This window comes from Calypte anna, chromosome 18 (assembly GCF_003957555.1).
Source record: "Calypte anna isolate BGI_N300 chromosome 18, bCalAnn1_v1.p, whole genome shotgun sequence".
Classification (NCBI taxonomy): Eukaryota; Metazoa; Chordata; class Aves; order Apodiformes; family Trochilidae; genus Calypte; species Calypte anna.
The window spans coordinates 5,006,921-5,032,240 of record NC_044263.1 but is presented as its reverse complement, the minus strand read 5'-3'; the positions used below and the strand labels follow the sequence as shown (position 1 = coordinate 5,032,240).

The following is a 25,320-nucleotide window of genomic DNA, read 5'->3' as shown; positions in this document are numbered from 1 at the left end:
CTTCTGCTGCTCATTTCATAGCCCTTCCTAGCAGACAAATAATTTCACAACCTCAGGGTGCAGTCAGCTGCCAGCCAGGTCTGTTTAGAGAAGAAGAAGATGTTCATAGTTCCCTGGAAGCATAGCTTGGAATATGATGATGATTTCCAATGGGGTAGCTTACAGGATTCAACGTCTGCCTTGGTGCAAGAAATGCTGAAAACCTGCTTAGGTTTCACTTACATAGCTCTCCCTTTGCTGGGAGCAGGACACTGGGCACTTCAGCAGCAGTGCCCAGTCCCCAGGAGCATCCCTGCTGCAGCCAATCCCTTCTCCAGCTGACAGCATCTTCATTGTCTCCTGCAATGAGCACTGCTGGGGCATCACCACAGAGGGGACCTGATTATAATGATAATTTTGTGCAGGGACAAAAGGGCTTAAAATTATTTTTCATGCTGACAGGCATAAAAATCATGACCCAGCAGTGACACAAACTGCCTTGAGCATGAGAGTGAAGCTCTTCCACAAGTGAGTGCCTCTGTGCAGGCCATGCAACCTCCTCCAGACACAGGGTTTGTCTTGGGCCACATGGAGCTTACAAACTCCCTGGCCCATCATTAAGCCACAGATCAAAGAGAAGAAGTTTACCCAGCCTTGTCTGTTCATGGCAAGCTGACAGAAAATGTGAGGACAGGAAATGTGTGTCCATTTCCAGGAGCAACCCAAGCTTGATGACTGAAACAGTTAACTCAGGCACTGAATATACATCCCAATCTGGCCACCCTCATGCAGTAGGATGTGTGCCTTGTCTCACAGATATCACCTCTATGAATCCAAAAGAAATGTAGCTGTGAACAGTGAAGACTGAACAACCCTGCAGGAAGAGGTAAAGTGGCCACTACTTTCTGCAGTCCCTGAGTCCATGCTGCAGCTTGCAGCTCAAGGCTTGCACCTTTCCCTCAAAACCAGCAGTGCTTAAAGACAGGGTTGGAGGAACCTCTGGCACTATACAAACCACCACCATTTAGGTGCTTCTTGAAGGGGGCTTGAAATCTGCTGAAGCTGTGTCTGACCCCAGCTGCATTCCCATCCTCTTCCTTTGCTAGGTGCCTGAAGCTGAGTGCTGCCACTGACTCACTTTGAGGATGCTGTCATCTACCACATACAGGAATTATTTTTTTTTCTGAAATATCCTTTTTTTTCAAGGAAACTGTTTCAATAACACTTCAGAGGAACAGTTATATTGCAAAGAATCATGGCTTGGGTACCACTGGTGAGACAATCTTGGTCCCACACTCTCAGCATCCTTGTTTCATTTCCACACCAGCTGGAATGGTGAGCAGGCCTAGGTGACCTTTAAAGGTCCCTTCCAACCCAGACCACTCTAAGAATCTCCAGGGGAGCAGTCATGCACATTGGTCACCTTGTGGCACTGTCAGCTGCCATCAGCTGAGACACTTTCTTGATAACAGCAGATCAGCTTCCCCCCATGGACCCAATGATGAGAAATCCCTCCCTAGGTGGTGCAAGGCATGTCAGAGCTATTCCAGTGATTTTGCTAGTGAACTTTTTCTGTTAGATATAATCCTCTCTTCCCTGCTAGCATGAAGCCCCATTTAGTGATACAGCTTCCAGAAGCATCCCCTGCAGTGGGGCTGAGTGATCTGTCCAGAGGAGACCATCAGTCATCACTAGTTCTGGTGGCTCAGACTCTGAGAACTGCCCATGACTCTCAGTCATGAATCATCCCCCTCCCTAGGAGGTGACCTCAGAGTTTTAAGAAGTTAAGAGGACAACTCGGGCCTTGCCTGACCTGGTGATACACTGGAAAGAACATGTTCAGATCTCCCTGCACTCCATCAGCAGGAAGACCTGGTCTTCTGCTTCAGTCTGAGGGGCCCTTGGAGTGCAGTGCTCAGCACCTAGCGGGGATGGGACTTTCCTGTGAGACCCCCAGGAGCAGAAATGAAACTCAACCAGGGACAGCCATGGAGAGCTCTGGACAGTCCTCTCCGGGCCTGGCACTGCTTTGGAGTGGGGCTCAGACACCCCAGCCTTATCTCTGCCTCTGATGTCCCCTATGAATTTCTGTGTTACCCAAGAGGCTGCACTACTCCAAAATACTCATCTTACACCAGAGACAGCAATATCTGTAAACTAACATCTGGGCCTGCATGTGCCTTGGAAGAGACCTAGGACAGACCTGGCTAGCAAGGAACCCAGACCACTGAATGGGCACGAGTCACCAAAGTACAACCAGCTGTGAAATCCCTGAGGGCTGTGCCCATCACAGTGGACAACCCCAACCTTGCCATGGTCCTGAGAACAAGCCCTCCCCACAGTCACCCCTTCAGCATCCCCGTGAGCAGAGCCTGCTGCTCAAGCCCAGTACAGTTCAATCCATGCTATAATAACACCTGACTTACAAATGTGTCTGTTAGCTAAGACACCAAAGTATAAGATGCTGGAAAAACAAAACCAAGCACAAGCCAATATACATCGAGTCTTACATTTGTGTTTCACAAAAACTTTACAAAATCAGAAACCAGTGTCATCAGCTACAGTGAGGCTGTGGTCTGAATGCACACACTGATTGTGAATGGTACAAGTTCCCAACCTGAGGGGAAACACACACACACACGCTTCAGCTTTGGACACCAGGGAAATGAAAATAAAGGTTCTGCCAAAATGCCTGGCTTAACACCCTACCAAAACCTAATCTCTTCTGCCTTTATTAACTTGCTGATTTTGATCCAAATCACTCTTTCCATCACAGGCAGATGGAATAAATTCCTCTCCCATTCCAGCCAGCTTCATTCAAGCCCTGTGTGTAAGCCTGAGCCCTTTTGTCCATAGAGCCATGCAAAATCTTCTCTGCAAATTCACACCCATGTGTCCACAATTAGGCCTGGATATTACCCCATGCTAAGCCATGCAGAGCCATATTTAGAGTGTTAAACTTTCACTTCTCACCAGTTATTTGAACTATCACTGATGTTATGCAGATGTTTGCCTTGTAAACTCTTTTTCTGTGTCACTGGACAGAAAGGGTCAGAATTAAGGTTAAGGCTGCATTTGCCAGCTTTGTTTGCTTGGTCTGATGACAACAGCTTCCTGCTGCCAGAGGACAATTGGTTTGTATTCAAAGCAGGAGATCACTTCACATAAATGATTGTCTCTGGGAAGAGTTAAATATGTTTCTGGAACAGCCCTTAGAAGATTTAGTTGATTTAGTGCAATCCTATTGATAGTTGGAGCACATGGGATAGCATGGCAGGCTTGAAGAATCATCATTCCTGCAAAATTTGTCAGGATGACCTCAGATCAGTATATTTATCTTTGGCAAAACAGACAAAATAAACACGCACACAAATCCTCGAGGAAGCGGAGGGGGAACCTGAAGGCCTGCAACATGTTGGAGGCTTGAGCTGTCTCCACTGGAGCAGTCCCTGTGCTAGGGTAACTACTGCCTCTCCACACTGGACTGCCATGCTGCTCCTTCACTGTGGACCACTGGAAAGTGAAGAACAGGAGGATACACTATAGGACTCAAGGGAGGATTGCTGGGCACTCTGTGAAAAAGCCACTGTTTCCATTGGATCAGCCTTTCCTGGCCAAACTATTTTTCTTGTTGATGATGCTACGAGATGGAAGCAAGAGACTGGAAAGCTGACCCTTGAGCCACTCTCCTAGAGACACCTACGTGCCATCAGCTTCTCGTTGCCACCTCCTTGCCTGACTCTCTTTCTTTGCTGTGTGCCAAAGGGATTAAAAGAATTCTGGGATGAGGAAACAAGCAGCAAGTAATATATCTCTAGCAACCTTTCAAACACACATATCTCTTTCAGAATCTCAGCATGCAGACTGTGGAGATAGAGACAGCAAAAGTTTAGTTATTAAGATTATTAAGTTATTAACATTTGCCTGGAATCCTTCAAAAGGGACTCAGTCCGAATATGAGGCATGGAGCACAGCTAATCCTTCCCAAACCTGGGGAATGAGCAAAACCTCACACCTGCCTGCACAAAACCTTTTCCAAAGCAGTGTGAAGAACAGCTCCTTCAGCCTGGTCCCTCCTGGCTTCTTTTCTGCTCGCTCTGTGCAGGCTCCATAGCTTTGTGGTCACTGCTACATGTGAGGGCCCCTGAGCCGCATGGGGGCTGTGCAGGGCGAGGGGATGTTTGAGACATTCATCCCTCTGCCAAGCAGAGCACTGGCCCTCCTTGTGGGACTTTACAGCTACCAGCACCTGCACATGGAGAAAGGACACCATGGGAACATCTGTCCCATAGACACTTCACACAAAAAAAAGAGATTTGATCACCTTCAACCATTAAACACAAAATTTTCTTCTCCATTCCCCATGCTACTAAAAGTTCAACAAAACCTAAAAGCCTCAAATTTATTTCTACTCTTTAGCATCCCTCTTACCTCCTCTTGTCACAGGCTGCAATGACCAAGGCTGTGCTGTGGCCATGTCCTGTGCTACCTGCAGCCCTCCCTTCAGTGGAAGCACCAAGGCACAGTAACACAAGCCCAGCTCAGACATGATAAATAGACAGAAAAATCTTGTCAAATGGGAAAACTATCTTTCACAAGGCAACGGTGAGGGATGGCAGTTGTGGGAATAAGTCATGAACCAAAGAATACCCCACAAATTGACTGCCCTGGAAACGCTGAAAGACACACAAATTTATGGATGCAAAGACCCACAGAGTTTACTTTTACTGGAGCATCATTTGAGAAATATGTTTAGAGATCCCACTGTTAGTTCCATAATAAAGCCAGCTTACAAAAAAAGCAGAAATGAGCCTTAAAAACAATGCTGGTTCATTTGAGAAGAATGCAGGGATGGGTAGCACAGCCCACGCTCTCTGTCAGAAAGGTGGCAGTGTTGCTTTGTAGTTGCTGGAGAAGTAGTTACAGGCTGAGATTTTTTTTTTCAACTGAACAGCAATGTACCATAATATACCAACAAAATCTAAGGAATGACTTAATCTAATGAAATGTAAGATCAGAGCGATATGAAAACCACACCAAAGCCCTGGACCTCAGTTTTGTATAATTCTGCCAGACTAGGACACTTGTGTTTGCACACACACTCTTGAGTTTTCAACTAACTGCCAACTTTGTATTTGCTGAGAAAACAAACTTTAAGTTGACCACCCAGCTATCAAGAGATCCTGATAACACCACTCATGTCTACCATCAGTATCATAAATCTCTAATTTCATTATCACAATGCACGAGGAGGCAAAAACACACACAGTGTGGGTGACATGCCAGGCTGGGTGCCTGCTCCAATGTGACAGCCCCGTCCAGTGTTACAGTGTCCCATGAGGCACATGCAGCTCGTTTGCCTGAACGACCTCACAGATAATATTCCCAGGGACAACATCACCTCTGGGGAGGTCAGAGAAAGCTCCACGAGAACATTTTTTGACATTACAACAAATTTTACAATATGTTCTGTTCATTACAAAAAAGACAAGTAAAGACACCCACTCGCAAAGCCCGCATACTTACTATAAATAAAGCCAGTGAATAAAGGCATGAATATCCAGCAGAGGGTCTGGCTTAGAAGTGACCGTCTCATAGTTCACTTTCACTCACCTTCACTCGTGCTGAATGTCCTCTGAGAATCCCCTAACTGGTGCTTCCCCTAACTTAGGAGGCAGAGGCATGTTTTACTTGCAAACCCTCTGCGAGCAGCAATCAATTGTGTGGCTCTGGTTTTATTTCTCTGATGATGTCACTTTAAATACTTTTCATGTTCCATTTGTTATTTTTACTTCTAAAAATGACGCATTTCTTCAAATTCATTTTTCTCCAATTAGTCACAAGTTAATGGAACAAAGTCAGCTGCCTGCATGTCAAGGAGAGCATCGGGCCCGTCTTCACTGCTCATACTGCAGACAGACCTGCAAGAGCACCTGGGATATGCAGCCGGCGTTAGGCACCTTGTTTATCCCAGATGCCCTTTTGGCTTCTGGCCCAAATCCTTTGCAGCAGAGCCAGGGCAAGAGACCTGGGAACTTCAGCTTTACCAAAATAAACCACAGACAGAAATTGAAGACAATATGAAAACGGGGGAGAAAACAAACAGAAAAGCAAAAGAGAGGAAGAAGTATTTCTCCACTTGCAGATCAGCCTCTGTAAGAGCAAAGCCCTGACAGCTCGTTGACCCCTGAATATTTTGCTCGCATGCTGCTTCCAAACATTTAATGCAAAACAGTTGGTGGCTACAGCTTGCCGGAGAGAAAAGTTTTAAGAGAAATCTCAAGGCTTCCCCTACCTGATCTGAACTTGCTCCGAATAAGCAAGGAGTGCTCAGACCCCAGGAGTGTCATGGTGACTCGGGACCAGATCCAGGCGCCCCTCACTTAAACCATGAACTTCCTCCAGAGAGAAAAACCAGCCAGACCGCAGCTACTGCTCGGGATTCATCCAGCTCTCCGGGACTCTTTGGGTGCTTTTACAGCCGGCTGGCAAGGAGCACCAAGTGGCTTTGAAGGATTTGGTCCCATCCAGCACTGACCCTCCACAGACACCGACTGATCCCCTGTGCCGTGTTGGACTAATTAACGAGGAGTGAGCGGGAGCCTCCTCCTGCCTGGAGTTTACCCCCAGCAGCTGGGTGTCCTGGCTGATGTCATCGTCTAGCAGGGAGCAGTGACTATCAGAAAGGGTCTTAGCAAAGACACAAGTTTGATATCTGATACTAATTACTACCGGCCGGTGAGCAGCCAATCAGGGCCGGCTGTGGGAGCCGCTCCGAAATATCAACAGAGCCAGGGCTTAACTCTTTGGAGCATGGGGAGAAGAAGGCCTCAGCACCCCCCAGGCTCCCTCGCTGGGGTGACCAAGCTGGTCTGGGGCTCTGTGTGACCCCCAGGCTAAGGAAAGGCTGGGGTCAGGGCAAGTATCCAGGGTGAGGGGACAGCGAGGGGACAGCAGGTCATAGAACCCCAGCTTGGTTTGGGTTGCAAGGGACCTTAAGGCTGTCCTGAAAAAACCCGTACCATTTGGCAGAACCACACCACAAACAACTCAAGGAGAAGACAGGATTCAGCAACACCCAGTCTTAAATTGCAGCTTCTTGTAGTTTTTTTTGCATTGCAAACCACTGGGATGTACTGTTCCTGCTGGCCAAAGCTCCACTCAGGTATCTCTGCTCCCTTTGCAGCCTGTCAGTTCCTCACATCTCCTCCATCATGCTGGACCTGCCTTGCAAGCTCCCTAAGCACAGAAGCCTGGGATGTGGAGTCATGCAAAGATCACAGGTTCCTTGAACTTGAGTCACTGTGTGTGCAAAGGACAAGTGGACGAAATGATATCTGTGCTTCAGAGTAAAGCTTTCTATTTAATTATTTGGTGGCTGTTGACACAGATTAATGTGAAGTGTGGTGTGATTTAGCAGGTACATCCCATCTGCTGATTTGCTAGGGATTTGCAGGGGTGTCCCACCTGGCTGGCTTGACCTCCATGTTAATGGGTCACCCTTGCTCCTCCCTACTCATTTCCCAGGATTTTTTATTAATCTGCAGACAATTCCTGAGCAGGTGCCCTGGAGGGCACGTGTCAGATCAGCACTGTGTGCAGGAAGTTGTGCTGGCTGTATCTGTCCCAGGGTGTGTAGGTAGTTCTGCACTAGCTGAAGAGTGAGCCTGCTTCTGGCTGAGCACACTGACACCATACATCAGCTGTGTGAGGCTGATGTATGGCACCCCTCACACAGGGTGAGTTCCTCAGTGCCAGGGTTTGCTCACAAGAGATGTCAGAGTATGTTCTGAAGGCCAGTGCCTGTGCAGGACTCCTGGTGTCATGGATTTGCTCCCTCTTCCCTGGTATTGCAAGCCCATGAGGTCTGGCCACATCCCCAGGTTCATCCACCTGTGAAGCCCACAGATGCTGGGGCTCAATTAGCAAATGCTGCAGGCACTCAGAATGAGGATGAGACTGTTGCAGCTCTAATTCCTTTTTCTTGTCAGCTACAGCCTGTTAGTCATGGGCAGTACTTCCCAGATCCCAACACTGAACACTGGCACTCTGCTGAATTACACCAAGAATGAAAGGAAGCAGCAGGAAGGTTGAATTTTTGACCAGAGGGCTGAAACTGCTGCATATGAGCTCATCTAAAAATCTCCTTCTGGTTAAGCCAGATTTTTCTTAATGAGGCTGAGCAGAAACTCTGTCAGGAGAAACATTTCAAGAAGATCACCATCAGTTGCCACCATTCTTTTGAAGGTGAAACAGTCACATAGCCACCAAAGACTGGAAAGACCAAGATTACTCCTGTATTACAGCACTGCTTTAGGTATTTCCATTGTAAATGGGGTCCTGACTGCAGTAAGTGAAGGAGGGAGCTTCAAATACCAGAATAAATTACTCACAGTAGGGAATTCTTTTGAACTGAGAAGTCACACCCTGGAGCCATTAGGATATCGGCTCTGGGTTGCTCTCCAGATACCAGTAAGCCATCCCTCCTAATCTTCCAGCACACCCTATTGTTTATAGCACTGATTTATTTTAAAACAGATTGTTTGTTTCTATGTAAAATTGCATCTGTGGGAAAAAGATCCAAAAGAGCTGAGGTTTCTATGAGATCCCTCTGGGGACTTGGAGGGGTCAGCACATGACACTGTGTCTGTGCCACAGAAAGCCAGACACCAGCAGGTCCCAGGGCTGTGGAGCTGCAGCTCTAGGGAGGGATGTCTCCCAGATCCCCCCAGGCACTACCAGGTGAGGCTGGGGTCTGTCAGTCTGGTGTTGAGGGGATTCCCTTTGCCTGGCCCTGCTCTGGCATTTGTTTTCCCAGCTCTGCATGGAAAGGACCTCCCATTTTACCCATGTTCTGCAGCTGCTGCTGGTGTTGATGCCAGCACAGAGTGTATTTATTGGCATTGTCAACAGCAAACCCCTGAACTGGGCAAAACAAGTTCACTGCCAGCCTTGGAGTTGAATGTAATGACAAGGAAAAGGTCTTTGCAACTGTCCAAGCAAACAGTTTTTCCCCAGACCTGGTATCCTGCCCCTCACATCTGCTCAGACCCTCTGCTCTTTTAGGAATGAGCCCAGTTTGCCTTGGTTTCTTCTCTCTAGCAGTTCCATTTGGATCACAGCCTTTCTGCCATGGCCGTGTTTCTTGAATCTTCACTGAATGCTCTGGAAAGACAAATCCAATGGGACGAAGTCATGACCCTGACTCTCCCCATACTGTGTGTATGGGGTATGTAAGCAGTAAGATGCTGCATGTTTGTTTAGCTGTGTTGGCAAATGTCCCATGGGGAGATGGAGCTGTATGGCACAGTGCTGAGTGTCCCCAGGCTGGTAGAGCTCTGAGGCTGAAGGAAGAGAAAAGCTGCAGAGAGATTTGCCTTTACAAATGAGTTGCTCAGAAGAAGAGTGTTCTTCTGTTTGTAACCACCATGAGCTGTGATGACCTGAGTGCAAGGTGGGCATTGTGAGGAAGCCAACAGCCAAGGCTCACAAGGAGCTCTGGACATCCTTTCAAGATACCTACTGCCAGGATGCCATCACCTTGATGGAGAGTGGGAGAAGCCAGGTGAATTGCACATTAGCATGTCCCAGTGATGGAGACACTGATCACGGATGTCACCTGAAGTTAGGGCAGATATGAATCTCCTGCTCTGAGACTCCCCTAGGAGAGCTCCAGCTCTGCTGTTGCTTGTGGTCTTTAGGAACCTGCAAATTAATGAGCTCTTTGCATGCCTGAGCCTCAGCCTCTTGGTGAATTGGGCAGAAAAGAGGTCCTCTGGCTCTTACATGGCAAACAGTCAGTATATTTCTCTCCATAACCTGGGACAGAGAGAGCTTTTCTGAGCTGGAGCTATCAAAGCAGCAGTATCTTCACAAGTGACACTGTGAAGTAGAAGTGGCCCCTGCAAAGTAGTTCAGAATGATCCCAGCTTGGTCCTAGCTCAGTGCTTAGCCCAGGTCATGGTGTTTCTTTGGTCAGAAAGCTATGAGCATAGATGGTCCAACACAACCCAGCCCCTTCTTTGTGATTGCATCAGGCCCTACTGAGTGCCACTACAGTGGCATTTGGCTACCTTAAACTTGCCACTATATTTCCAGGCAGCTTAGCTGATCTGTCACCTCCCTATCTCCTCACTGAGCCTGAGGGATGGAATTTATTGTGGAGATGTCATGAGCTTTGTTCATCCTGACAGCAGATGGGCTTTGCTTGAATTCGAGCTGTGAACTATTTATCACAATGCTGCAAGCATCCAAGCAAGGTCCCTTAATTTATGAAGGACCAGACGATATTATGCAAGTGACAGCACGAACACAAAAATACTTCTGCACTTCAGTAAAGCTACTATTAAGCTGCCTGATGTTTTCATCATAATATTTACTTCTTTGTAAATACGCTAAATTCTCCGATCCCAATTCAAAACAGAGAGATCAGAGAATGAAAATAGGGAGATGACAAAGCTGTTTAAAGATTATGTAAAATGTTTTTTAACTAGCATAAATATTTGATTGTAAAATTCTGTCTGTTGTGTTTAGGGATGTGCAGTGAGTGCAGAGCCACAGCGGGCACTGTGGTGGTGGCTGTCCTGTGTCCTCTGTTTGGGGACAGGGGATGCACTGATGGTTTTCTCCATCTCACTGGCTCTGGGTGATGGGCACAGTGGGGGTCACTCCTCTCCTGACACACCAAGAGGTCCTTTGGCAGTGGCAGCCCCAGCCAGCCCATCATCTCCAGGAGTTTCTGGGCAGGGGGGTCAGGGAGGGTGAAGGAAGAGTTAAAGGGTCAAAGTCTCAGCCTGGTTTGAGGACAAGGAGGCCAGTGGGAGGGGTGACACTCTGGATGGGAACTCTGGCTTGAGCACAGCTCTCAGGTCAAGCAGGCTGTGCTGGCAGGAGTCCAAGGACTTGGGGACTTTCTCTGCCCATGCAAAGCAGGGGAAAGGGCCAGACTAGACATGGCCTATGCTGTCCAGAGCCAGCAGTGGACTGGTCTGCCAAGAGCTGCCTCCTCACTCATGATTGTGAGGACACCAAAGTCAGGGTGCTGCCCTTGTCAGGGGGGCCTTCAAAGCAGTACTGAGTGCCCTGAGTGCTCCCCTGGTGTGAGCCACAGGTAGCAGAGTCTCCCGTGTGTCCCTGTGGGGAGTAGAACTGGGGATGAGCTTTGCTGATTCCCCATGGGCATAACTGAGGGAGGAAAATGCTGAGTGGGACAGTGTGTTTCTCTGTCTCACAGCCAGGGTGGGTGAATTTCTCTTTTAATCCACTGGAGTTGACATGTTGGAGATGGTTTCCCAGTGGAGCTGGGCAGTCTGGTGACTTGTTTCCCTCCGGGAACCCCTCTATCACCCACAACTGCTTGGATGTCTCAGGCCACCAGCAGGGCTCTCTCAGGTGCTGAGCTCCCCTTAGAACAGTGCCTGGGATCAGCCCCAAATTCAGCACCCCAGGAAAGGAGAGACTTACTCCTTCATCCTGCAAATGCCCCGTGCATGGCATAAACCAGGGCTACATGTTGGCTGCCTGTGTCCTTCCTCCTGCATCCCTCAAACTTCTCCACCTTCTCCTCCTTCCTGGAGTAGCCAGCCAGAGAGATCACTCCAGGCAGAAGTCAAAGCACACCTTCAGATCCCCAGACCATGCTGCTCTATGGGCTTCTCTAAGTTTCAAGTTGACTGTGTGTCTCTGAAAGGGTGTCATGGCGAACAAGACAATTTCTGCATGCAGGAACTGCTTGGCTCTCCTGTTCTTGATGACAGCCATGTGAGCATTCCTCCAGGTGCTCCTTGTCCTGCCCCAGTCTGGGAAGCACTCCTTGCAGCTGCATGGGTGCTCTAGGAACTCTACCAAAGCACCAGAAGGGAATGACTAGGAGTAGGGTAATATCTCTACAAACTTTGATGCAATCCATTCAGACCAATATCAAGAGCAATGAGGAGAATGTGAGCATCCATCCTGAGCTGGTGTGTTTGTAGCAATGGCAAGCCTCTGGTGGATGGAGGGAGGGAGGGATGGATGGTTGGATGGATGGATGGATAGATGGAGGCTGGCGCAGGCAAGAAGGTTTTTTTATGCCTGACCTGGCTTATCCAGGCTGTGCTGGATTGGTGGTTGGCTGGAAATGAGGGAACAAAGCAACAGCAGTGCCAGAATTACTTCCAGAGCCTGTAAAGGACACCTTTTGCTGACCTGTGCCCTCCTCACCCTTGGGAGATAGCAGCAGTCGAGAGGGACTGCACAAGTCCCATTGGTCCATGGCAGTGGGTTGGTAGCCACACAGTGCAGGAACCATCAGGAGGATGTGTGGGCACAGAACAATGTGACCTGAGAGCTGTGGAGGCTCTGCTGGCCTGGCTGGTGCAGTGACCTGCTTCTGTTCCCCCTGCAGCTGGACTTTGGGCAAGTCACCTCTCCTTTTGGTTTCCTTATCTCTAAATGATGGATAATGAAGCTAACTGCTTCCTAAAGCTCTTGGAAATCTCCCGCTGAGCAGAGCCAGATAAGAGTTGTATTGTTGTAAGCCCTGCAGCAGCCCCAAAACTGGAGGTTTCCCTACAAATCAACCTGCCCAGCTCTACCTCTGCCCCCAGTGGGAACAGCAACAAACTGAACATCTCCATCCTCATCCCTCCTTCCTGCTCACTGCTCTCTCTCGGGACAGGCACTTGTTTGGTGGTTCAGCCCTAAATAAGGAGCATGGTTTTGGGGAGCAGGGTGTGACAGGCACTAGTGAGTGATCTGAAGCAAAGCTGGGCCTGCACTAGTGGTGAGCAGAACTAAAGCCCCAGATATACATTGGATGGGCTGGGAGCATTATGTATTTCTGGAATGCCTTCTGGTCTTTATTAAAATGAAACCACAGCCAGCCCAAGAGAGCTCATCGCCCAGGCACGGGGCCAAGTATAAGTTACTTCTACAAATATTTATTTAACCATATCAATGACAAACTCTTTTGTATAAATGTTTTTATTTAATCATAATTTACCAATTATTTTAAATCAATTGTTTGCCTGGTTTCTAAACACTAATCAAGAGGCTTGCATGAGCATTACTCAGGCGGATTAGATGCATTATTTCACTGACACTTGTGCCATTGCTTGCCTGCCTTGGCCATGGAAAAGGGTGCAGAGAGACCCCAAAGTTCACTGAAACTGTCACATTCATGGAGCATCATGTCTGTAGCATTGCCAGTCCTCCCCACCCAGGTGACCTCTGGGTTCAGATGAGCTCCTCAGGCAGAGGGATACACAGACACGGATCCCACCTGAGCCTCTCAGGACAGGACCACCCTCAAGTCTCCCTGGACTAATCCTCTTTGCCCTCCTGGAGGTATCAACCCTGTCACAGGTGCTTCAAGTGCCCTACCCTGCCACTGACTATCCCTCACACCTGAGTCTGGACCTCTCACCAGTGTAGGAGAGGTTCCTCAGTGTCCTTACAACCCAGAGTATCTGACAGGAACACGAGTATGGACTCAGTGGTTTGGGGCAAAACAAGAGCCTGTGTCCAGCACCCTGCTCTCAGCACTCTGAGTTCCCTTACCTCCTCAGCAAGGCTCCCAGCTTCCAGGACTCTTTTGCCCTCATTCCCTCACACATGGACTTTCTCCACTTCAATTCCAGACATAAGACAAGACTTAAACCCAGAGAATCTGTGGCTTCTGCCGGGCTCTGCCTCCTCTCAGGCATTACAAGACACAAGTAGAGGTGGAGCTGCTGGGGAGATGGGTTCTGGGGAGGTTCCCGGGCCAGGTCCTGTCATGGCCCGGGGTCCCTGCACATGGCAGCTTCTGGCTCGCACCTGTGGGGAACGGCAGCTCCTCCTTTTGCCACGGAAGCCCGAGGCAAGAGCAGGAATCTGCTCAGTGAGGTCTGTACGCCTTCTTTATTTATAGGACTTCAGGCTGCTACTGTCCTACACCTCCGCCCACCGCTCGGCAGCGCCTGTGGGGAGCCCTGGGTGCGCAGAGACCCGTTCAGCGTCTGCAGCACAGCCAAGGCAGCTCCCTGCCTGCCGACTGCTCCAGCATCGCCTCCCTGGCAGCTCCTTGCCTGCCGACTGCTCCAGCATCCCCTCCCCGGCAGTCCGGTACCAGGAGTCTCTCCTGATGCTGCAAGAATCCAGTCCTTCACCAGGGTGTCTGGAGGGTTGTCCTCCATCGGTCACCATTCATTAGGAAGTGGGGCTGTGTTGGCATGAAGCTGGGAATGCTGGTGGTTGATCCTGCTTTACAGCAGCCCCTCCAGGTCTCCCGCTCCAGTCAGTTTAGGCTACTCCAACACGAGAGAAAGAAAAGCCTTTGAAATTCTCCCAGCTGGGGAGTGATACAGAGGTGCCAAGGTTTGCAAAACACCAATTTGAAGATGAATAACCTGAGTAAAGACTTTGTTACAGAGCTGCAGCAGAGACGCAAAATTCCCAGAAAATCTCTTCCAAGATAATGAAACCCAAATAAACATAGAGAAACGGGGGCAAGTTTGATATAACCATGGGAAAAATAGAACTAAGTGCTAGGTATAACCTTCAAGCGTATGTTTGTTTTTTTCTGAATGACGAGAACAGGGCCAGAGCAGTGGGGCACTTCAGACCGGGCAGCTGCACATCCCCCGAGGGAAACCTCTGCACCAAGGACACTTCACAGGGGTGGTAACGGGAGCTTCCTCCCGCTGCCTTGTAAACAAACTGGGGAATTATTTGGACAGGGCTCAGAAATGCTGTGTAAACAGAGACCTGATGCTTTAGTGCAGATGAAGAAGAAAATCTTGGAAGTAAAATCATTCTACACATCGCTCTGAAAAGCCTTTTCCTGTCCATTCTGAGGGAAAATAAACCAACAGGAGGTGTCTGTCCATGACCTTTGCAGTATCCTATTTCTTACAAATCTGTTTTCTGCAATTAAGTTTTTTTGTTTCCTTGAAAGTGTTAGGGGATTTTTCAGAGCCTCGTGTCTCTGGATGAACAGGAAGGGACCTCACACCTGATCTGTGCTGGTGGTGGGAAGTGATTCCTCCCCATGATGGGGGAGGTGTAAGCCTTGGAACACCCAAGGGATGCCTTTCTCCCCCTACTCTGCTAGAAGTAAAAGAGCTGCTATTCTGGGAGAGCCACATTCATCCTTCCCAACTTCACCATCTGGAAATTAGAGGCAGAGTTCAGCTTTCAGGTCTCCTGCACACGCAAGGACAAAAGCAGGTGCTGGCAGAGGGCCATCTGCTCCTCTTATCTTCCACCCTGAGCTCTGACTGGGAGGAACAGGGCTTTGGAGGAAGCACTCTCTTTCCATCAAGCAGAGAGGAAGCCAAGATGACAGCTAAGACTAGATTCTAACTTTCAGATAACTGACGTGAGGGGAGATGAATCCCACCAGACACGGCCAAAACCGAAGCAGAGAGGAACTGTCCTGGGCATCAGGTAAGGATGAGAATAGAGGGAATGGACCTGGAGGGGCCAAAGAGATTCCTGGTGATATGAAAGCAGTGCAGCAACATGATCAGAAAAGAACAGATCCAGATCTGTGAGAGACAGTGACACAAGCAGTACTGAGTAGAGGCTTTAGAAATCATTCAGAATGGGACAGGTAAAACTGGTGGTACAACACAACTTTCCAAGCAGTGGGCTTCAGGCTGGAGCAAGCCCTGTTCTATCCTACCCTCATCTTCCCTCCAGTCCTCCTCTAAACTCTCCCCAGATGGCCATCCAAAGCTGTGTCAATATATTAAGAAACAGTATTGTTTATGGGAAAAGCAGCAAACCTGCCACCTCAGGACACGACTTAACAAAACCTTCAGATGTGGAGCTGAGGCCAATTTGTACCCCGTTAGCTTGGACAACGTGGCAGATATCTTTTAATGACTGTGAGGGATGGATTCTTGGTTGTGGTTCAACCTGATCTTATCTCTGGCAGAAGTTTTACTGTTTACTGAACAATTGCAACATAAATTGTGTCATAAAACATCAGTGTCCCTTCGTGGTCTGGGCACAGAGAGGACAGCATTAGGGGTCTTTACATGGCAGCAGAGTGGTTTAAGTGGATGTAGATAGAAGCCCATGAAAAGCAGACCAAAGTGGCTTCTCTCAAATACCTAACCCTGCCTCAAATGTCTCTCTTGTCCCCTGTGGTGCTGTGGGACCAGCACATCTCTGTCACTCTGGCATGTGTGCAAATGTCAGCCTACAATCAATCTGGAGTGTCTTGTATGAAGCAAAGTGCTGTCAATCTCCCTACTGAATCTGAATCCTCTTGGAAAAGACCTCGAGAAGTGATCCCTGAGGCTTTTTGCATGGAATAATACTAATAACACATGCTGGGGTTGATCACATCCAGGGCATGACAAGCATTTGCACAACACATGCAGGTACAGTCAGAGGGCTCCTACAGGGGAAATGTCACAGCCTGATAAACAAGACTTGACATATTTTTTCTTGGCATAGTTCACAAGCAACATTATGTGAAGGCCACTGAGAACAGGGAGGTTCTTGGTCCACTGCAACACCTAAGTCTGTGCCAATGGTCATAGGACCAGATGGTCCAAAAGGATAAAAGAGTGTGAAATCACAGTAAGAAAAAGAAAGTGCCTGACAGTGATGTGCAGGACAGACAAAATCAAGTGAAAGACATTTCTCCCATAAAATATCAAAGCACTTTTTGAGGTCATGAAGAACTGTAGAAAATTGGATGTGCTGTGGCACATTTGTTCTGACTTATTCTGCCTGAAGAGTGAGTGTCACGTGATGCAGCTTCAGACCTCTCATCCCAAACTGGCCACCCGGGCATATCTGGAAATGTTAAATATACTGGGGGACAAGGAAGGATTCCTGGGTTCTGTGCTTATTTTAGGCCAAGTATTTACGTAAGATACTTTTCTTATCTTCTCTAACTATTTATAGCCTTGTTTGTATGTTTGGGACCCAGACGTATCCCACTATGCTTCAATAAATCTGAAATATCTTTGTTGACAAAAAGAAATATTGTCGCTGTTAATAAAAAGAAAGCAATCCCTGTATTGAGTTACTTGTATAGCTGATATTCCAGGAAATGCTCTCTGGGCAGATGTTGACTCATAAACATTAATTTTTAATTTTTATTTATTTATTTTTAAAATAAAAATTTAATAATTAAATGTTTTAGTCTAATTGGTATCTCTGCTATGAAGATCAAACAAAATACACCTTCCTTCTACAAAATCTGATATTGTCACTACCAGTCCTAACCACATACCCTCATCAATAGCAATGTAAAATGCCTTTCAGGTGCCACCCATCCCCAGGATTGCTTGTGCTTGGGCACAAAGGTGATGGGTACAGGACCAAGCTGTGTGGCTGCTCAGACCACCTGTGGGGGTCCCACATGAGGCCATTCAACCCACCTGGCCGTGTTCCTACATGACCTCCAGTAGGTGATCCTGCTCTGGCAGTGGGATGGACTCAGTGATCTTTTGAGGTCCCTTCCAGACTCTAATTTTCTGCGATTTCTGTGAACCACCAGTTTGTCACTAGCTTTTCTAGATGTAAACAGAGTCGTGACAGAGGGGTGGTCCTGAGGGAAGGGAGCACAGTCAAAGTGATCCATTACAGCAGGAAAAAGAAATCACCTCTTCTGTGAGGCAAGGTTTTCCATTTTTATATAAGGCAGGGGTTCTGCAAGCTATTCAGTGACTTGTCTTGGGGATGAGCACAGGTAATTTCAGCAGGCTGCCAGCAGGGTGATTTAGATACCTCCAGCCTCACATCTTTTAATAAAAAGCTTTGGAAGAATCTTTGCTAGATTCTTGGCTTAATGTGAAATGAGATTTGGTGTATTCCCTGTGAGTGGCAGCTTCTGGGCTGTCCTGTTGCATGGGGTGGTAGGGACAGCCCCAAAACCTTTCTCCTGGAGTGGCTCTGGTAATAATGGAGCAGAGCACAGTGGGGTGGGATGAGGGAAAGCCACGTTGTGCTCAGCCCTTTCCCCATCACACTGGCTCAGAGGGATGAGCTGGTGGGCTCCAGTACCTGGCCCTCTTGGAAATGAAAACAGAGAGGCTCAGCTCCTTTAAAATGCCTTAAATATTCTGAAAATGAAAGGAGATAGGTTAGTTTGATTTCATTTACTCTGAGATTTTATTTTAATGTAAGTTTGATAGCTAAATGGAAAACAAATGTCATGTATTAAAGGGAGGCGGCTCGGCCCAGCGGCGGGAACAGGACTGGTGCAGGAACATATTTCTAAAGATCCCTTCTGGAATGTTATTTTGAACTCTTTGAAACGGCAAAGGTTTTTAGACATTGTATGTTTAGTTAAGTGTCCCTTGGGCAAGCTGGGTTTAAAATTAGTCAAACTCTTTCACTTTTTTAAACCATTCCCTGAAATAGTTGATATAAAATTTGGTGGGAATTCTGCTGAGAGCTTAAATTGGCTGAAACAGACAACCTAATGGAAATGACATTTGGGGAAAAAATGTAAAAAACCTGGGTTTCTTTCTGGCTTCCAGTGACATAATCAGGACAAAGCAGGACTGCCTGCTTCTCTGAGTGCAGGTCTGACCCCAGAGCTCTGGTCACCAGTTTCCCTCGTGTGGGAGAAGGCGGGAAGCAGCTGGGAGAGAGCTAAAAGAGGTAGATGAGTGCTCTGGTATAGCACTGCCTGTCCTCAGTTGTATTCCTGTGGGCTGATGTTCATCACCCGTGGGTGGTCAACTCACCTTGGTAGGCAGGTCAGCAAACATCCACAGCCCTGTCTAGAGGTGTGTGGTAGAGCTCTTGCTCTTTGTTGGGACACCTGGATGGCTCTTATGCTTGGGAATGGAGGAGCAACAGGTTTGGCCCCAAGAGGAAATATGGGAGAGTGCCCTTGGTGGTGCCCAGAGCATTGCTGCATGGAGATGTCCACCCCAGGGGGACCTGGATTACCTTTCATGTGGTCACATCGTGGCAGATGATCAACATCTTTGTGACATGTCCCATCATGGTCCCAAGAAACCTGGTTCTGGATGAGATTGTGTCAACCTGCCCTAGCCTAGGTCCAGTGGAGGGACACATGTTCTCTGACTGCTCTCTTCACCATGGGAGTCAGATGTGCTGATTTCTGTGGGCAGTCTGGGCAGATGCTCTGTGCCCTGGTCCTGTGGTTCTCCATGGGATGTGAGGAAGGCTTGTGCTGATAGTACCAACCACTTCTCCATGACTTCAACTGTGAGCTGTGGTGGCTCAAAACATGCCCCAGAAACACATCTGGGACCTTCCCCAACTAGTAGCTTATTTACTTGAGGCATTTTGTCACTTGGGGAGATAAAGCTTCCTTCACACACCTCAGGTTCCTTTCAGAGAAGCTGGCAGATAAGAGCTGAGAGACACTGGCTCCTACTTGCCCTGAACCTTGGAGGATTTTGAGGAGAGGCCTCTTTGGGAAGCCACCTCTGCTATCTCTTTGACAGGTGTCAGCTGTGCTGTGAGCAGCCAGCACAGACCAAGATTAGCCCAATGTGTCTCCTGCCCAGAGTGCTCGGGCTCTCCAGGCATTGCTTTAAAACACAAAATGGGAAGGGATTTTGAGCTGAGATAGGAGGCTTTATTCAGCAACGGTCTGACCTAAGGACCTTGCTATCAGCAGCCCCAGCAGCAATCAGAGATGGGGTCCTGTCCCAGAGGAGTCTGACTGATAACAGGGGGAGGGGCTGCTCTGCCATCACTGCTCCCGGTTTAGTGTCTGGTGTGTGGGGGTTGAGAATGTCCTTTGCATTCTGCAATCTGACCCCAAGGAGTGCCAGAGACACAGCCACATCAGAGCAGCTGCTTGGGAAAGTGGTGATCCCTTTGGAGAAATCGAGTTGGATGAACCCTTGCACATGTGTTACTGAAAAGACACCTGATTTGGGAGATATTCACGGGGCTATGGAATTTATATCAGCTAGGGAGACACTTCCACTGCACAAACTGATCCACAAAAGTGATCCCTGCCCTGAAGCTTCCTAGCTGCTCCTACACACATGGAGAGTGAATAAACATGGCCTGTGAGCAGCAGAGTTCAAAGGATGTGGGATATGGTGTTAGTAGGAGATGTCTCAGTGTGTGGAGAGCAGGTTCTCCTGACAATGGGCCAGGGTCCCATAGGGAAAGTAAGGACTGCTCCAGGGGAGACCAAAAAGACAAGAATGCAACACACTGATTGCAGATGTTTAGGGTCACCAGTTCCTGGGGGTTGTGTGTGCATGGCAAGATGGAGAAACCAGTTTAGGAAGCAGAGCACTGGCTGGCACCAATGCTCAAGAACCTGCCTTTGTCACCCCCCAGCTCAGGGAAGTCCCTCTCCAGCAAGTCACTTCTTGGCCCACTTCCCAACTCACACAGTCTTTACTGAGATGCTAAATTCCTCTGGATAGGGGTGTCCCATGGTCTGCACAGCTCACATCAAATGCCTTGTGTTCCTGTTACCTCACTGTACATGGCATTTTTCTGGAATTTCTGCACTGCTGCCCAGCCAGTCAGATGGCCTGAAGCACCCTGCAGCTTTCCACAGGCTTTTGCTTACCAGCTGTGGCCAATCTATAGGTTGCAGGCACAGGAGAAGCACTGTAGTCTGGGCAGGACCCACATATCCATGGTATGCATCTATTGTGGGGCCCAGCCTGGTAGTACTGAATGTTGGCATTCCGCATGGCACCCACATTTTCATGCCAAGCTAAACTTTCCTGTCCTTTTCAGAGATATTTATAGATGGGAATCTTGACAAGAATGAGTTTCTGTTTTGGAAGGAATAGTTCTACTTATTACTAACTCTGACTTAAGGGGGTGTGTGCATGCTCAAAGGTGCAAGCAAGTGACAAAAACGTCACTGAAAGAACATGATAAGTGAATCCCTGAGGGAAAAGGTGAGAGAAAATGACACAGTCTTTACACTGGATGCTAAAAAACTTGACAGAAGCAAACACACTCTCCCTGTTCAGGGTGGTGTGTGGGGCCAAGGAGGAGGGGCAGGTGCTGCCAGTGGTGCTTTGCTGGGCTGTGCTGCCAGCAAATGGGGCTGTGCTAGCAAGGGAAACCTTCTGCCACCCTGCTGACTGCTCCTGCCTCACTGGACCAGTATGTGCTTAGTTCCAGTGTTTTCCAGAAAGGAATTGTTTTTTTTTCCCAGGGGAAAACTATTGGCTAAGAGGATTATATAAAGTTGTCCTCAGGCTCACTAATGTCTCTGAAAGACAAACACATCTCGGCTGTTGTCAGAGGACTGAGTACAAGGCACCCCAGCTTGGAAAGGGCAGTATCTCAGCAGACTACTGGAAGGTTTTCACCATTGCCATAGTGACAAAGGGGACAAGCAGTAGATACAATTGGAATGATCAAGTGTTTGTTCCTGGCAGTGGCAAACTCTGGGAACACAAGATGGCAGGCATATCCAACAAGCCCTCTCCTCACTGCCTGCTTCATCTCAATTTTCATGTCCTGGATGACCAAACCCTTTGACTTTGCTTTCTCACACATTTCTGCCTCCCAGAGCCTCCTCCTCCTGCACACTGGGGTTGAAGTCTCTGCAGTTGGAGGTTGTCCTCCAGGAGGAAGTTCTGTGGCACTCTTAAAAGCAGTGGTAAGATCTGATGAAAATCAGTGGAGAACTGTTGAAACCAACTGATTGGTACCCAAAGCTTGGCTGGATTCTCTGCTTGCTGGGGAATGCACCAGGTTGCTGTGGTGAACAGTTCCCATTCCTCCTTGGCTGCACCCCAAATGACGAAGAGAAAAATCTGTACTACAGCATGGGAGAGAAGACAGTTTTGTTCTCCTTCTTCTATTTACATAGAAGAAGAGAACAAGAATGGATGGCCAAGCTCAGATAAGGATGGACACTTCCTCTGAATTCCCCCTCTACTTCTTCTCTGGAGAAAGGGTTGGACATCTCAGACAATAGGCACAGGAAAGACATAGTTGAAGTAATCCTCTGGGGACAACCAACCCTGGAAGAGGGAGGCTAAGATGCCAGCTTCCCAAGCAAGCTGAGACAGAGTGGCAGCTCTGGAATGCATTTATTATAATCCTAATCATGGCTTTTATTGGTCTATATTTTTGTAGCTATTTCTAATATCACAAATATTTGCATTTCCCCGATTTCCTTAGATTCACATCACACTCACAGCTGCCATCTGCTCACAATGCCCTTTCAGAGACATCACTCAGATGAATGAGGAATCACACAGGATCAGGCCTTCAACCCCTTGGAGGACCTACACCAGACATGTGATGGGGAATCGTGTGAGGCTGGACCCATCTTAAGCCCCTCCTGCAGAGACCCATTTGGACATCATCCTCTTTACCAGCATACACTGACAGCAGGGAAAGCTGGGACAAGGGACAGGTCCTGACCCTGTCCTTCAAATGTAGCTGGGCTCCAGGCTCTTGGCTGTGAGCCTGCTCCTGCACTGAGATGGACCAGGATCTTGTGGAGACTCAAAGGTCTGTGGGATCCTCCATATTACAAAGGACACTACACTGAGCAGGTTGGGTCTTCCTCCCTGCTGTGCACATTGTCCCCAGCCTGGAGGTGAATTCCAGGTGGGCTGAACATGGGGGTGCTGGGAGAGCAGGGGCTGTGTCAGGCACCAGCTATGCCACAGGGCTGCTCGCCACAGCTCTTACTGGCCCAGAGAGAAGCCATGGCCATGAATACTTTGCTACACCCAGGACTGCCCCCTCCTCTTGGCAGCCCTGAGGAAGGAGGTGCAGAGGCAGTGACAGCCACTGGTGCAGTGGTAGAGGTTGTCACAGCACAGAATCACAGAGTCATCTGGTTTGGAAAGGACCTCTGAGATCACCAAGTCCAGCCCTTGATCCACTGCCACTGTGGATCCCAGACCATGCCACTCAGTGCCACATTCAGTCTCTTCTTAAAAACCTCCAGGGATGGAGAATCCACCCCCTCTCTGGGCAGCCCACTCCAATGCACCAGTAGCCCCACACAGCTCACAGCAAGGACCTGAAGCAACACTTCCTCCACTGGAAAATGTGCAGAAGAGACTACAAAGCTCACAAACAAACCAGGTCAGATTTGGATGCTCAGAGCAGTCCCTCCATCCCCCCCGGAGCCCATCACACAGTGAGGAACAGGAGCTCTGCCAAGATGTGTGCTTAGCACAGTGTGACCTCCAGCTTGATGGGGTTCCTGGGTGTGCTGGGTTCCTGGGGAGCACGTGCACAGCAGCTCCATGCTGGGGCAAGTGTTTGCAAGGCAGAAGCATGTAAATTCAATCCCAAGTGAATATTCATCTGATATTTCTCACCAGAGTGTATTTTTGGGTCTCCTGTTTAAAAGCCTTCCACTTAGGGAACAGAAACAATGGCAGATGATTGAAATTCTCAGTCACACAATGTGAATGCCAAAAAAAATGGCCAAGTCAACCAACAGTTGTTTAAGCTCTTTGCTCATGAATAAGGGCACATTGGCAGAGCCCTGGGGAGCAGCCAGAATTCTGGCTGTGGGGTCTCTCTGCTACTCCTTGCCAAGTGCCTGTGTGTGGAGACTTGCTGGGTCTCACCAGGAAAGGGAGGTGAAAAGCTCCTCAGTATGAGAGAAGTTGTCACTACCCCTCTCTAATGTGCAGCAAACACATCCTCCTGCCCCTCTGCTCACATCTCGGTGAGCTCCTGCCTCTCCTCTGCTCTGAGTGCCTGCTAGGAAGGATTCACTGAGTTCCTATGTGAGTTGTGCTTGTCTTTGCCCTCTGCACCTCCACTTCTCCCTACCTGGATGTGGAGCTGGGGTTCCCTGGAGCTGTGCCCAGGGAGGAGCCAGGGTGAGCAGCTGCAGGAGCTGTGTGTGGCAGACAGGTTGTGGATGCCCTAAAAAAGCTCATTGTGGGACTGTGTGGGACAGAGATTTGGTTGGGGGCAACTTCTGAGAGACCATTTTCTCTTTTTCAGGCACAGAGAGTTAGTGTGAGGATTTAGCAAACCCTCTCCATCTGCTTGCACACACTGCAGCAATGCCCCTTCTCAGCACCCAGAAACTCCCAGTCTAGAAAAAAACGGGACTTCAGTGTGTCCTGGGAGATGAAAGACATCAAAATAAACAGACCATTCTGGAGAGATGAGACAATTTCAGAGGAAGGGCTGATAACCAGAGCCTTTGCTGCAGCTCTCAGCCCCTGTACCCCTGGCAGGTTGTGCCTGGCACTGGGCAGCTCCTGTGATCCAGGAACAACCAGGCTGCAGTTTGCTGGCCCTGACCCTACAGACAGCACTGTGTCTTTATCCTCCAGTGAATCATCTCTGGTTTAAAGTGATCTGATCAGTATCCACTGTTTGCAGGGAAGGCTGTTCCTCTATCTCACTCCTGACCTTCAAACTGTATTTCCTCATTTTCAGATTAAATACATAATGACCAGTTTATACCCATTTGTTCTTTTGCCAGCAAAGATCTTTAGCTTAAACGGCCAAAAACAGCTCTTCCTAATCCCTGGTATTTACCCCAGACTTATGTGCAGAGAGCAATGGATGTGTCTCTCTTGAAGCAGGCAACCAGAACCACAGGCACCTTTCCAGACACAGTCTTTCCAGGGCTCCCTGGCACCAGTTGCTCCTTATCACTGCTAGGAGAAGACATCCTGAGGCACCCTGAACTTGCATTTGCCTGTTTCATGGTGGCACAATATTAGTGAGTTATAACTGTCCTATGCTGAATTTCTGCACCCATGATTTCCAGGTGCTGAACTCCAGGTCTGGGGCAGAGTCCCACCTCCCATGCTGGCATGTGGCAGCCCAATTCCAGCAATCCATGATAACTAAAACCAAGATCAAAAATCATTCATCTCAGGAAATGTGTTATTTCTGCAAAGCTCTCTCCTGTCATGGCAGCTACAGCAGCACCAGTAGTGCTTCCAGTACCCAACATTTGGTAAATATTATTAATTACTGTTAATGTATTTCCTGTCTCTTTAGTAGTGAGAATTCCAAGTAATAAATTCCTACTAAAACCAGTGAGGCACATGTCTATGAAGAGGAAAAACATCCTTACATTTCCACTCCTCCATGCTGACCAATTCCCCGTACTCTTGGCAATGCCATTTAGTTTAACTAAATGCACAGCCAAGGTTTTAGCCAGAAATTCGGAAGTCTCCTTGTGCCCTGAAAGGGTGGAAGTGAAACACAACTGGGGAGAAACACTTACATGGCCCAACCTGTGTCTGCTTGCCAGAGGTTCAGCTCTCAGCATTGCCTGAACTCAGCAAAATATCCATGGTACTGCAGCACAGAGTCTGCTGGGACACTGTCACTCTCTAAAAAATAACATTTCAATAATCACACGCTTCCTAAATCATCCCTGGCTGACAAGGAACCATCGAGATGTGAAGTACAGGGTACCTTTGGCTACATGGAGCA

At 48.4% G+C, this 25,320-nt stretch overlaps 1 protein-coding gene across 8 annotated transcripts in view; it reads right to left on the bottom strand.

Moving 5' to 3' along the window:
- The window catches only part of MYOCD (myocardin), a 99,750-nt gene that overhangs the window by 28,912 nt on the left and 45,518 nt on the right, over positions 1-25,320 (bottom strand). For 2 of the 8 annotated variants that reach the window (XM_030461947.1, XM_008494517.2), the window contains exon 1: positions 6,275-6,445. The exons of the other annotated variants lie outside the window; for them this stretch is intronic. In XM_030461947.1, coding sequence (XP_030317807.1) covers positions 6,275-6,329 — 55 coding nt within the window. In that variant the 5' untranslated portion in view covers positions 6,330-6,445. Of the gene's footprint in view, positions 1-6,274; positions 6,446-25,320 lie in introns of those variants that run through there. 8 annotated transcript variants of the gene reach the window in all.